The sequence below is a fragment of the Leptidea sinapis genome, chromosome 25 (assembly GCF_905404315.1).
Source record: "Leptidea sinapis chromosome 25, ilLepSina1.1, whole genome shotgun sequence".
Taxonomy (NCBI): domain Eukaryota; kingdom Metazoa; phylum Arthropoda; class Insecta; order Lepidoptera; family Pieridae; genus Leptidea; species Leptidea sinapis.
This window is the reverse complement of record NC_066289.1, coordinates 8200163-8215300: the sequence shown is the minus strand read 5'-3', so window position 1 is coordinate 8215300 and position 15138 is coordinate 8200163. Positions and strand designations below refer to the sequence as shown.

Genomic DNA, 15138 nt, shown 5'->3' with positions numbered 1-15138 from the left:
TCCGTCGAACTATATACCCTGCCCACTGCCACTTCAGTTTCGCAATCACTTGGGATTGGGCACATGTTGGTGACTTTGGTTCTCCTACGGATCTCCTCATTTCTGTTTCGATCTCGCAGGGAAACTCCGAGCATAGCCCTCTCCGTTGCCATCTGAGCGACCATGAGCTTTCTCATCAGGCCCATAGTTAGCGAACACGTCTGCGTACCGTAAGTCATCACTGGCAACATACACTAGTTGAAAACCTTCGTCTTCAGGCACTATTTGGGACTAGAAGATTTTACAGATCATCAGACTCGGATGGGCGAGTTGGATTTGACGAGTGACCTCTTTCGCAAAATTGGACCTGCCTAACTGGATTGTTTGTCCGAGGTAGACGTACTCGTCGACAAATCCAAGTGTACAGTTCACAAATGTTACGGGAGCAGGTGCGACATGAACATTTGACATGATCTTGTCCATGTTCTTTTGAGACCTACTCCTTGGGAAGCTGTATTGGGGCCAACGAGCATATAGCTTAAGTCTTCCACGGTCTCTGCCATGATTACGATATAGGCTGCATATTACATACATACATAACTACAATTACACCTAACTCTCAGATACGGACCTCCATTTGACAGGTAACATCTCTTTATTTTTGTAGGTAAATGGAATAAAACTTAGGCCATTCTAGCAATGCCGGGAAAACTCCATCCTCTGGCCATCCATCAGGCCCGCTGGACTAAATGATAGGAACCTTGTCGTTTTCGACCACCCTGTGGACTGTGTAAATTATGCTGATCGCTGAGCTGCTTTGCATCGCCTCATCCAACGACTGTTTGTTGGCGACGTGGTTAGGAAAGTGAGTCTGCAGATGCAGTTTGTGGTTGTCGCTATCGGATTTGGTGCGTGTGCCGTCAGATTTTTGCTAGAAACCTAAATTGCGTTCGGGGTCACTCGAACGAATGTTTGTTGTAAGTAAACCGCATGGTTTTTAGAATCTGTTTTGGCGCAAAAGCACCTGCAGTATTTTCTCTTCCTGACACGGATGCGCTTCTTATACACGTGCTGAGTTTACTTGAAAGGTGGTGTTTTTTGTGTGCAGCCATTCCCTCGCCAATTTGCAATAGTCTTTGGCACGGACCATTTTACGCGGAGTTCGCCTTGCTATAGCAGTTTCGATGTAAGTTTAGCAAATATAATAGATGGATAAGGATCCATCTATGATCCGAAGTTCAGCTGACATGTGCCAGTTGTGACGATACTTGGTACTATGCCTTTATTCATATTTATATATACAGTATGGAACTAACTTCTTGAAATAAATGTAGGTACATACTTGTTAACATATTTGCTGAAGATATACCAAAAATTAACGAAATCCGTGCATTGGTTTTGTCAAAAAGTAGACTTCTCATTTTGCACAAATTTATACGTACTGTGTAGTATTAGTTAACTGGGTCAAGGGTTCAATGAACTTGAATATTTCAATAGTGTCATAAGACGACCTTGCCGCCAGTGGCGGTTTTTCTTTGGCAGCGTACACGTGCCGGCGGTGTCTCTTTGACGGTCGCGGGTGGCGCGATTCAAAGCAAGCTCGAAATTCGTACGGGCGGGGTAGGGATCTAGCTCTAGATCTAGATCTAGGATCTAGATCTTCTATCGATAATTAGCTTTCTTTAAAGGGAGTTGTAATCGATAAACAATAAGTTATTTAAGTTTATTTTAAAATTGTTCTGTAATGATTGTAGTAAAAATACACTACACCCTAGGTATTTAAAACTAAACAGCTTCGTGATTTTGTTTTTATAAATTATAAAGGAGTTAGAGATAATTATTGTGAATAAGAAAGAACTTAACAATAACGATTTATTACTTGTTTGACATGTTACGTTATTCAAAAGCAACCTATAAAAAATCGTACCAAATTACCTATTTGCTGCTCAAGAAATCACTCAGAAAACAGTGGTTTTGTAAGTTGAACTTACGAAAATAATTTCTTTTTTACAAAATTTACCCATTCATTAATTTATTAATAATTGTTATAGTTTGTAGGCTAGTATATCTTGTTGGTGTATGTGTAGAAAAGTATCGATAAAATAGAATTGTAGGGTAGGTATGCCTTACATCTTACGTAATACAAAGCAATCTAATTGTTAAAAATCGTACCAACTTGCCCGTTTGATACTCAGGATTTTTTATGGAGAAATGAGCATTGCTAGACCTTTAGAAATTTGTACATACTTTTTTGACATTTGTCCACGGTACACCGCACAAGGACGTTCATTCCACAGCCTGCTAGGTTGTACGTGGGAGAAAGTTCTTTGAAAACTAATAAAAAAAGTTTATCAAATAAATAATTTGTTAAAATTATTAATATGTTCGAAAAACACAAAAAAAGTAGCCATGTTTAGGTATTTGGTGATGGTTGCTAAATAAGTGTAAAAAAGTATCGAAAAACTAAAATTTGTGAGGAATTCCCTATTAAGGAATTATTTTTTCGTTATTTTAAGTGAGCACTGAGCACCACTTTAGTTTATCGCGAGTCTTCTGGGCAAATAGGCTAATTTGTATTTCGAAGTGATTTCATACTTTTTGCGCGATTGCCTCAAACGATTGACTTTGAAAAACTAATTGTACTTATGAATTGAAGTTCTAGCTAACTAGCGTATTAAGTAAAAAGTAATTGTATTTGATAATTTCATGCAATTAGTGAAATAGACACGTCTTATTAACTAGGTACTTGACTTTGTGTATGTGTAAATTGTGTTTTAAGTTAGTTGTTATTATTATTATTACTGTGAATTTGACATTTATTTTTCGGGACAACATTGTACGGTGATGTAACTTGTGTATTCATCAAGAATGTGGTGGACATTAAGAAAATTTTAAAATTTACGTTTCCATTATTATTCTAATGCACAATATTCAATTTAAAGTTCAGTTCAGATAGGTATCCCTAAATAAAAAAGTGATCGTATAAATGAACATAGTGAATTTAAATTACGTCGCAAATTATCAAACGAATCAAAGGTAAAGCCGACAAATAGCCGCCTTCGCACATCGTTCCGGGGTCAAGGTAAGTTATCTATATAGACTGTTAAATTTTACTACATTTATTTGAATATTTATTTTGTTTGAAAATTTCACTTTTTCAATTTAAAGTTTTTAATTATATAATTAATTTTGCGATAGTTCTGTGGACTTGTATTACTTATATTTTTATTTATTTCATAGGTATGCAGACCATACTGTACATATATATATATATATATATATATATATATATATATATATCTATCTATAACGTTTATACGTAAATAACAGAATCCGGGGTCCCAGCATAGCAAGAGTTTGTTATTGTCAACAAAACGTTGATTAAACCAAAAATTTGATAAGACGTATTATGAGGCCAGATACCACATATCATCTCTGCTTCGCCCGTGACCTTATTGCTTATAAAAGCACTCGTTTTCTAAAACATCAATACACAAAGTATCTTTATCACTCAAGTACGGTTTCGTGTGAAAATATTTATAATGGCTAAGATTTTGGTAAGTAGAAATGATTTAATGTACTCCACGATTGATTTAATAAGAAAATTTCCGCTGTAAGTGGGCTACCCAGCTTTCACTTCTGCCACTTAGCGAATAAGGACATAATAATATGTATTATGTACCTGTATTTTCTTGTCATCATGAAATTATTTGCTAATTTAATAATTTAAGTTAATGGTTATTAAAAATATAAAAGTTTTATTAATTCATTTCCGAGTTGGATAGCTAGGCTGATCCATTGACAGTGCTTGGGTTTCCAGTAGCCTTACTGAGGCGCGAAGATAGTACTTTGTACATTCTCCGCTGGGTCCTACGTGCCATTTGCCTCGACACCATACATATTTGCAACGTTTCCTGGTTCAGCAGTCGAAGCAACAGCCCCAGCACCAACTCATCTAACTTGGACATGAGAAGGAGCTAGAGTGTCGACGCAAGTCGTTTATTTTATTTTATGCAGGATAACTCGAGACGCCCAAGAGCATCTACCTGAACGCCACATCTACATTTTCATAAGTTAATTTGAAATATTTTGTTTTTGACAGAAAACCTTTCAACGTAATCGAAACGAAAAACACGAGTTTATACTAGCAAATATGAAAATATTTTCAGGAACAAATTTTGCATTAACAAACTGTTAGAACTACAAAAAGTTTCTAAATATCTTTGAATGATACTTTGAATGATAATTTGATGATTTGAAGAGTCAACAGATAGTTTTCATTGTTAATATCCTTTTCAAGTTTAATTCAAATATTTTTTGCATTCCTACTTATACTTTTATACATAATATGTCAGCTTTTGTTAGTGTCTAGAAATTTAATAAAATTTCCTTTTAAAAGCTATGGACAGCTTTCATTGAATTATTTGCGATATTTATCTTGTAATTTTTTTATTTTATTAAATCCAGAGGTCGTAAAACCAAAGTTCATAACGGTATATCTTTTGAGTTTAGAAAAAAAAACACAATTTAAAAAAAAAAGTTATAATATAGAAATATAAATTAATCCACAATGAACCAAATTGTAATAAAATAGTAATTCATACTGATGCTATATCATGCTTAACAGCTTTACAAAATATTAATTACATACACATAGAAATTAAACAAAAAAATGCTTAACTTAATTAAAAATAACTATCAAATTGAATTGATCTGGATTCCTAGCCACCGAGGGATAATCGGAAATGAGAAGGCACATAGTGAACCTAAAACTAGTATCAGTCAAATTGATGAATCAGTTAAGGCAAGTCAATATGAAATTAAAATTTCTTCAAGTTAGAAGCTAGGAAACGGGATCTCTGGGATAATTTTTGGGAAAACTCAGAAAAGACAAGCAATCTTATGCAGATACGAAATAATTTTTTTGAAAAACAACCTACTTCCTTCTCATGTAGAAATGACCAAGTAGCCAGTACTAGACTCCGTATTGGACAATTACATTACAATACAAATTAAACTCACATACATTACGGAATCTAAAAGGAACAAATGTGGACCAGATTTAACTGTGTTACACCTGTTACTTGAGTGTAATTCTTATTCTAATGTAAAAATTAATTGTAATCTTCCGAATAATATGAAAGATTGTTTAAATCAAGATGGATGTCTAAGAACACTAGAATTTTTGAAAATTATAGATTTATATAAATATTAGTAAAACACCGTGGTCGCTAATGACCTTAAATGAACGTAAAAAAAGAAATAGAAAACAATGATGATGAGAAATCACAAGTATACTCTTACCTAGTTACCTACTATCCTTATATCCTGAATAGCAAAATAATATATGCCAATGAATAGTAGATAGTATTTAACGGTATTTAACAGTCCTGTCGAACTTCATTACATATAAAAACATTTAACAAATGTTCATCTATTTCAGATTGTTGCGTTGGCGTTGATCGCCGTTGCAGTCGCAGCACCAGGTACAGTTCCATTTATTATATCTTACTTCTTTAATTAAAATATTGTATTTTCATTTCGTTGTTATTATTACTACCCCATTAAGAATTTCTTAAAAATCTTTCGTAACAGTGTATGCGAACGCTTAAATATGTATTAGTTAACGATTATGGAATGCTCGCTATCGCTTGGTTAAAACTATGGCAAAATTCATTCATCTCATTCAGAAATGTATCGTCTATTCCATTATGAGGAAAATATATAACACCAAAAAGTTGTAATGTTGTATTATAGTTAAAGTTATCTCGGCGATTAACGTTAAAGTGGGAAAACAAGCTGGGTTTCCCGCCAGGTGTACGCAATAATGTTATTTTAGTTTTATCTCTCACATTTAATATATTGTGTGTGAGTCGTCTAAATAAAAGTTCTTAAAAATAAAAAACTAAATTAAGCTTTAATTTGCCAAGGCCTTTACCGTTTTTCGGAATATTCTCCATTCCTTTTTACGATGCGTCGCATTCGATGGAACCACTGCGCGAAGCAGTGGACCCACTCTTTCCTTCTCCTTCAAGAAGAAGGATCTCTTTCAAAGCCAATTTCGTTCGCAGTGTATATTCAATGGTAGTAAAGAAATCCTCAAAGTTTAAATTTACTTTTTGGGAATAAGAGCCGCAAGGTGCCAGATCAGGCCTGCAGTATGCGTCAGTAATGGAAAAAAGTCATTTAAATTCACTTTTCTTAAGACAGATGAAATTCAATAAACATCTTAATATCTATAACTCATCACCTCACCAAATGTTCTAAATTTGAATTTATATCTTAATAAATTGCAAAGATTGTAAGTAAATTAATCAAACCAGTTCAAATCAGCTTTATTTACAGGATGGTTGTAATTAATAGGAGCTCTTTATGTAACCATAATTATAAAAATACGAAAAATATAAATATCACAAGCATATCATTTCATAGCATCATACATACTTACTTACTAAAATTCAGATATTAATTCTAATATCTCATACCTTATAAAGTTATTTTATAGTTTGATGCTGTGTTGAATAGTTTCTATGTGTTACTCTTTATTTATCAGGTTACGGTGGACAAAACTACGACAGCGGATATGGACAAGGCGGACACGGTGGTGGTTATGGCGGACAAGGCCACGATAGTGGCTTCGGACAAGGAGGCCACGGGGGTGGTTTTGGCGGACAAGGCCAAGATAGTGGTTTCGGACAAGGAGGCCATGGTGGCGGTTTCGGTGGACAAGGCCAAGATAGTGGCTTCGGACAAGGAGGCCACGGGGGCGGTTTCGGCGGACAAGGCCAAGATAGTGGTTTCGGACAAGGAGGCTACGGCGGCGGACAAGGTGGACGCGGAGGCCACGGTGGACACGGTGGTCACAGCGGACACTACTAAAGTAACGAGTATTTAATAGCTGTGATGTATTTTTATGAATATTATAAATAAACAAGTCTTCCCTATAAACAATAAATAATTTGTTTTGAATTTTGCTTTTTATTTATTATATCTGTTGTCTGTTTAATTTATGGACATGAGGCTATTGCAATTACTTCTTATATCTGTCTACCAGACAAAGACAACCGCATGAAGCTAATTTATACAGGCTGAAAAGCTGTAGACAGTCATTTAAGTTGCAACGCGAAAATGCTAGTAGGAATAAGCCAGGCCTTTGATAACTGTGACATGTGGAAGTTCTTCTCATAATTCATTATGAATATTCATCCCGATTACTTCTTTTCGATAATAAGAGTATTTACTTTCTCAACATCTTTGACACAATATTCAATAATGATACCGCTTCCCTGAACGAAGATCTACAAGGGATACCACAAGTAAATATTTTGGGTCCTGTATTGTTCCTGCTTGCTATTGACTGCTTACTTGTGCGCGCTAATAGTACAAAAGTAAAGTAGCAAATTCATCCACGTGCCATTCCAATAAGACATACAATATACCTAGTCTTGCCATAAATACTAAAACAAAGAGAAAAAATCCTATTACAAATAACATTTATTACTTTTACAGTGTGTTAGTTTAATACATAAATATAAAACAATTTAAAATATAAAAAGCTTATTCGAAGTAGTCTCCATTAGCTGCAATACAGGCCTTTGAACGTTGAGGCCAGTTATCAATAGAAGCACGCACTCTTTCCATGGGAAAATTCTTTAATGCCAATCGTACGGATTGTTTTAGGCACTCCAAATAGTCATGGCGTTTAGAGCAAGCCGTACTCTCTAAAACTCACCATAAATCATAATCCAGCGGATTAAGATCGAGACTAGACGACGGCTGACCGGCCGTCATTGAAGACCTTCAGCTCTGATAAAGTCCGAAACGTTCGTTTCCAACCAAGACTGCGTAGACCGAGCTTTATGACCCGGCGTCGAGTCTTGCTGGAAGGACCATTCTTGGTTATTGAACATGGTGTTGTTAAGGGGCTTCACTACCCTCTCAAGAATGGTATCTTGATACACTTAAGCCGATGTTTTGAGACCTTTTTCACAAAAGTATGGCTCAGTTACTCTTGTACTCATCACTGAAGTCGGATAGTACCCACGTTTCACTAATTGATTGGATTTAAAAAATGATCCCAAATTCGTTCTCTTCACCCTCGAGAACCTCGGATACGATATCCATATTGTTGAAATCATAATTTTGCACGGCGGCCATCTTGGATTTAAAAAAGATCCCAAATTCGTTTTCTGCACCTTCAAGAACCTCGGATACGATATCCATATTGTTGAAATCATAATTTTGCACGGCGGCCATCTTGGATTTAAAAAAGATCCCAAATTCGTTTTCTGCACCTTCAAGAACCTCGGATACGATATCCATATTGTTGAAATCATAATTTTGTACGGCGGCCATCTTGGATTTCAAAAATGATCCCAAATTCGTTTTCTGCACCCTCGAGAACCTCGGATACGATATCCATATTGATGAAATCATACTTTGCACGGCGGCCATCTTGGATTCCAAAAATGATCCCATATTCGTTTTATGCACCCTCGAGAACCTCGTATACGATACCCATGTTGTTGAAATTATAATTATGTACGGTGGCCATCATGGATTTCATAAATTATCCCAAATTCGTTCTCTGCAACCTAGAAAACCTCGGATATAGCCGGGAACGGCGCCTCTATCGTCTCGCTTTTTCGTTTCGTCGAGTTTCAAATAACAACGATTCTAAAGAACATCTTTACTTACACTTAAAAACAATAATTAAATACATGCTGTTTTTATTAAATTCTTAGTTTATATTTTATTTCTTTTTTCTTATTTCATATAATCTAGTACTTCTTATAATTTACTGATTAAGGAAAATCTCTATTCACTAGCAACATTATTTGGCTGTCTGTGTGCGTGTTGGCAAATGTAAGTACGTGACGCTCACGCACACATTAAATATAATGTTACTTCTATATTCTAGGAACTATGAATGAAACTATCGTTCTGAGCGTTATTATTCTATGGTTCTAGGTGCTATCTTCATCTCCCGAGATGAAATCTTTTGCTTTTGGACAGAATTTCTTCGAATTCTTTCCCTTACTGCTTTGACCACCTTTTTCGTACGAACACTACGTGGACGGTCATATCTTTTTCTGTCACAAACAGAGGAGGTGTCATTGCACCTATTAATAGCCCGGTATACAAACATTTTACTAATGCCAAGCGTATGGAGAGTTTTAAAAATTGCAATTGGCTCCAAACCTAATTTCTGTAATGCAATCACAGCGATTCGGTTCTCTTTACCACCCCACTCCATTTTAATATCATCCACATCACACCATTTTATATTGTACAATGTATTGGCGCCAAAATGAGAAAACTCAATGAAAAATCATATAAAAATGACAGATTCTAAATTCAAATGTAATATTTTGTTTATTTTTAATTGTAACAGTATTAGACTAGACTAAGTATATAGGTCTATAGGTATAGTCTGGCCGTAAGTTTAAAATTAAATTTATTTTTAAATTTTTATGACCTAATGTAATCTGAATAAAATATTATATACTATAAGTATTTACTTATTGAAGTCACAGCAATGAATAAAATATAATTCTATTCGAAATTACTACATTTACATTAATGTAGGGTTCCAACCTTTTTGGCCACGAATCTGTGAATTATCTGGAGAATTTAAACACTGCTTGTTCTAGAGTTTTCTTAAGCGACTCTATGTCAGTGTCTCATTTTGGGCAGACCAATTCTTCTAAAACTGATTATAATTTCTAACTCAAGGGGTTCAGATCTAGGCTAGACGCGGCCCAATCTTCAGGTCCTATAAAGTCCGGAACGTTGATTAGTAAGCTTGAGTAGTTGGTAAACTTTGTACATCTATGAAGGACGACATGACCACTTTGACGAACACTGTTACGTTAGTACTGGGTAGTGGCTGTGATTTTTAACTTTTTATTCAAAGGTTGAATTTTTTAGGTGAAGCAAAACACATCGAGCACCAGCTAATAATAAATAAAATGAATGATTTATTCACTAGAGTTTTAAAAAAAAAATATTTTACACTTTAAACCCAAAAAAGTTACCATACATGTAAGTTTAGGCTGCCAATGGGACCAACCTAGAAGTAGTATGCCTACCTATACGCTTTCAAACGGTTTTTTTCTCAAATCTATCCGTAGGATGGTGAAGATAATATATGGTATTTAAATTCAAAACTTACTCAAAAAGTGTCGAATTACAAACCTTTTGAAGTCGATCGTTTTCTGCTTCTTCCTAGAAAGATGTCTTTTATCTGGTTTAAATCAAATGTCTATTATCTGGTTAAATTTATTTAATGTTACTTCAATGCATTATTTTTGGCAGGAGCGTTTACAGTTTTGATCGCCACTGCATTTTCTGTAGTTTTGTCTGCTGTAGCATTTGTTGCAACAGAAATGGCCGTTGTCACAGGCGAAATGGCCGTTCTAATGATTTTATCTGCAACACTCTAAAATAATAAAAAATAGATTAAAGACTTTTTTTCATAAAATACATATAAGTATTTGTCGATCTTGTGAGCCCAGTAAAATGGTATTTGTTCAAGATTTATTACATAAAAATTCTTTTTGATGTCAGCTAAATCCGTATCACCAGTTCGACAGTATCTGGCACTCTTATGGCCGTTCGTAATATACTATCTACAGATAGAGATAAATTACTACCTTCTACTGTCAGTAATTAGCTGTCAATAATCTGAAGCTGTCCCAATATATTGGGTATACCAATAATAAGGCGATAAGAATGATAAGTCATTCTTATCGCCTTATATTGGGACGCGTGAATTGCAATTTCCATACAAACTTCTATCGCTGGTAAGCTTTATATACGTCGTCCCATTGACAGACAGCGTGTACGGATAAGATGAGTTACCATAGATAAGTTCATTGGGACATAAAAGTCAACTATAGTTACGATTTTTATCTCAAGTAAGAGATAGACTGAATATTAGAACGGCCATTAGAGAATTAAATGGCGCGTAAAGTTAGTTATCTTCATGTGCTCTTTTAATTAATTATATCACCATTATATCATTAAGATAAATAATTTAATTTTATAAATATATAATTTCATTTCATTACATGAGTAGTAATTCGACATCAGATTCGTTTTTATGATCAGAATCTCTATCACTTCGGTATTTTTTTTGTCAAGATCTATCTTTCTGGAATGAGTGTACCTACCTATTAAGTTTTTATAAAAAAAATATATGTGTAAAGCTTTATACTATTCAAATCTATATTGTAAAAATTGAATAGACCCAAGATCAAGAAACACTGCATTGCTTAAATCAGTTATAGACCGCAGTTGATAATTTTTTTTTTTCATCTTAAAACCCTTTCAAACTAGTTTCATATTTTACGTCTGCTTAGGGTGGTGTAAAAGGGGTATTTTTACGATTTTTCAATAGTTATATTTTCTTATGTCTCGATTTTGCTAGAATCATATTTTCTCTATGTCTTAAGTAGACTTAGTTTTGTGAAGAAAAATCATTGCTCTGGAAGCATTATCCAGGGAGAAAAATGGAGAATAAGTTCTTAAGGAATAATGCTGCTATTGTCCCCTCTTAATCACAAAGATAATCATCACTGGTGGATTAAATAAATAAATAAAAATAAGGTTGATTTGGTAAATTTCATGAAGTTCCGAGTCCCGCATTGTTCATAAATTTTCGTTACAAATTTTATTATGAGTATCACTTTGAAAATAACAAATTGCTTAGATTTGAAAGAGCAAAATCTCAAGTGAATTTCCTGATATGTAATTATTGGGTTTGAGCAGGCTATCAACTGAAAAGTAGATCCTGTATATGGAGCTACAACCTGAGAGTTGAACAAGATATACCAAAGATTTACGAATACGGCCTTCAAACAGTTAACTCAGTTGGAAGAGCGCTCGGACGGAACCCGAGAGGTCGCGGGTTGGAGTCCCGCATCGTTCATTAATTTTAGTTATAAATTTAATTTAATTAATACCTACCAGAAGTGATATTGTTTGAAAATAATAATAATCAAATAACTTGTTTAATTTAATGAAGATAGATTCCACTTTTTACAGAGCGAATAGAAAATGCGTCTGTCAGGTCGACCTAGGGACTTATTTTGAGTACAAAAACTTAATTAACTTAATTTAACAGAGTTTCTTGCGAAGCTTCTTCTCTCACAGAACGCCATTTGTTTCCGAAGCGGTAGTAGTGGATTACAATTGACATCAAAAAGAATTCTAAAGGAATAAATTTTGAGAAAATAAATGCCTTTTTTAATATAGGTTACATGAAATAGTTATAAGACTGCATGGAACTATGACAGGAACATGGCAAATAGAGTATCTCTCCGTATTCTCTGCCAAATGTACTGCTGTGTATGTATTTATGTAAGTAAGTGGGTACTCACAAAAATGCTGTCCATTTTTTAATTTTTCACGGGATACTTGATTGAAAACTACCGTTGATTGTTAGTGCTTGCGGAAATGGGATCATTTATAAGGAGACCTGTCTGAGACTGATAACTCCGATTTGATATCATGTTATCTTATGTAATTGACCTTGCACTTGGATGCAACTACCAACTCGAGTTCCACGGATTAGTGTTATGAGTAAGTGTTACAATGTAAAATGATCTATGAAGTATGAATATAAAGTTACTGCCACACAAGTGCGAACTTACCTATAGTATCGCTTACACAAAAAATATAAAAATCACGGCTTGTAGAGTTTTAACATGTACGAGTAGATATCATTTTACATACATTGTATTTACTGAATACTCTGAGCGCTTACGTAAATTTAACTTGCATAGTCTTCATAACCGAAGATGGGTAAGTATCTGATATATGTGCGTCTTACATAACATTGCGAATGGTGTTATGGATAGTCCTCTATTAAGTTTGATAAACTTTAAAGTGCCAACCCGATCTGTGCGTATTCCATGTCTATTTTCGATCAATTCTTCAAATAATAATGTATCGCATGACAACCCGATTATGAGAATTTGCAGGGAATTTAATGAAGTGTGTGCTGATTTTGATATATTCTTTACAAATATAAAATTGTTTAAAAATACTCTTTATAGAACTTGCTGGTTTACGTAAAATAATTTAATGTTTAACTTAAATTTCGTCATAATGTAATTTCTGTTGTGTCCACTTATTATTTTTTACTGTATTTGGTGAATGATGTGTACAATTTTAATTGGATCTCAGGATCATAAAAATATGCTGTAATTGTTATTAGATGATAGTTTTATCTTGTTATCTGTTATTGTACCTACTTGTAAATAAATAAATAAATTACTTACACGTAAGTATCCATCCCTTCTCAATGATATCGATGATGCTGTGAATGTTGATTTAAAAGAGTGGCAATGAGTTTCTTGCTACTTCTTTTCATAAAATTTGACCGCTTCCTTAATATTTACACTGTACATGGTAAATAATTTTTATGCAGTAATTAGGAAAAAGATTATTTTCAATTAGAGACAGCATTAGTAAAAAATCCAATATTGTTTTAAACGTTGTGAATAGTTTTGAAAATATCAAATAGATATTGGCTTCAATAATTAAAGTGTTCAAATAAATGTATTTAATGTGTTACTAACCCTAGAATAAGATTTTATTACATTATATTGGCGGTATGTGGCCTGAAATAAATGATAACTACTATTATTATTATAAGATATAAATCTCTTCATAAAAGCTCATTATCTCTCATCTCGTCATCATACCTAAGTGTAATTCTTCACAAATAATAAATATACCAACACACACTGTTGGTATATCTATTATATATAAAAACGTTTGTGTGGTAAAGGTTACTATAACATAAATGACTTTCTTAATGATACCACAGATTGGGAATAGAGTGACCGCCCTCAGGATATTAAATAATAAGTTTAATTGTACAATATTACTTTGTAAACATATTTATTCGATGAAAAAAAAAGCCCGCTGAGTTTGTTGCGCCCATTCTTCTCAGGTCGGAGGCATTCATTTTGGAATGGGTGGTAGTTTTTGACTTTCAATAAGTGATGTCACATCCTATTTTGAATAAAAATATTTGAATTTGAATATATAAAGATTGTTATCAAATTAAAACAATAGCACTTCATTCACATAGATAAAAGAAAATATGCCACGTTTGGGAATACTGGGTCTCGTAATCTCAAGCGATTGCCAAATTCGGGGTAATCTGCAAAGGACAGCCAAGTTGTCTTCGATGAAACTGAGGTATTTATTAACCTACATAATTTATTAAGGACATTTTACTAACAATTATTATTATGGATATTCTCATAGAGCGAGACATTACTTCAAGCAAGCCAACAGTCTAGCGCTCCATAAGACGGAGTTTCAGCTGTGACTTGTATTATGGAGTCATCTCTGGTCTGCTGAACTGGATACATGTGATCGTCATGAGACGTCGCTTCATTGTACGTCTTCTACCGTTTTTATCATTAGCTGTTTATTACGATCTCACAACTCCACCTTAAACCAAAAGAAACCAACTTAATTATAGTACTCAATGAGTTACATTGCTCTCCAATGCGATTTTTTCAGGACTACTACATTACATTAAAAAAAATAACGTAGGTATTTAAAAGGCCGGTAACTTGTATTCTGGTGTTGCAAGAGATTGTAGACGGCGGTGATTATCTACAATCAAGAGATCCACTAAACAAAAACTATTACCTCCGTCACGGCATATTTCCCGATCCTTTAGTGTTAAGTCAAGGTACTCAATTTTGATTAAGATTGAGAATAATAAATAACAAATAGTTTATCATATATTTCTGCAAATACACATAGAACAGATAACTTTGTATCATAAAAGTTAGAGATACCCTACATGATAAGAATTATTATTCAACAATCTTACACGTGGTTATAGTTATAAAATATCCCCTTATCGCTTGGTTTTTAAGGGCATCACTTACATATTATTAGGTATATATATATATATCTCGGTAACGTTTAGTTAATAAGATTAGATAAAATGCATATAGTTTATAACAAATTACTGTGATTTATAAATAATTTGATAGCAATTAATGTTTTTTCCTCTTAATTAGGGACACATTTATTTATTCCAAAAAAATTCAGGGGCATAAAACCTCTTTGTTCTTACAAAAACAACCGTATTACCCGGTTAAATTGAAAATGCTTTTGTTCACT

At 33.8% G+C, this 15138-nt stretch overlaps 2 protein-coding genes across 2 annotated transcripts in view; one reads left to right on the top strand and one right to left on the bottom strand.

Moving 5' to 3' along the window:
* LOC126972003 (uncharacterized) overlaps positions 1-15138 on the bottom strand; it is a 577468-nt gene that overhangs the window by 483314 nt on the left and 79016 nt on the right. The window lies entirely within an intron of this gene.
* On the top strand, positions 3412-6948 carry LOC126972027 (ctenidin-1-like). Its single transcript, XM_050818599.1, has 3 exons — positions 3412-3536; positions 5423-5465; positions 6533-6948. Exons 1-3 carry the CDS (start codon positions 3522-3524, stop codon positions 6856-6858), a joined length of 384 nt encoding a protein of 127 aa, XP_050674556.1. The 5' UTR covers positions 3412-3521; the 3' UTR covers positions 6859-6948.

Coding starts and splice junctions, on each gene's coding strand:
- LOC126972027 (XM_050818599.1), top strand. Junction 5,466..6,532: donor CGTTGCAGTCGCAGCACCAG/GTACAGTTCCAT, acceptor TTTATTTATCAG/GTTACGGTGGACAAAACTAC.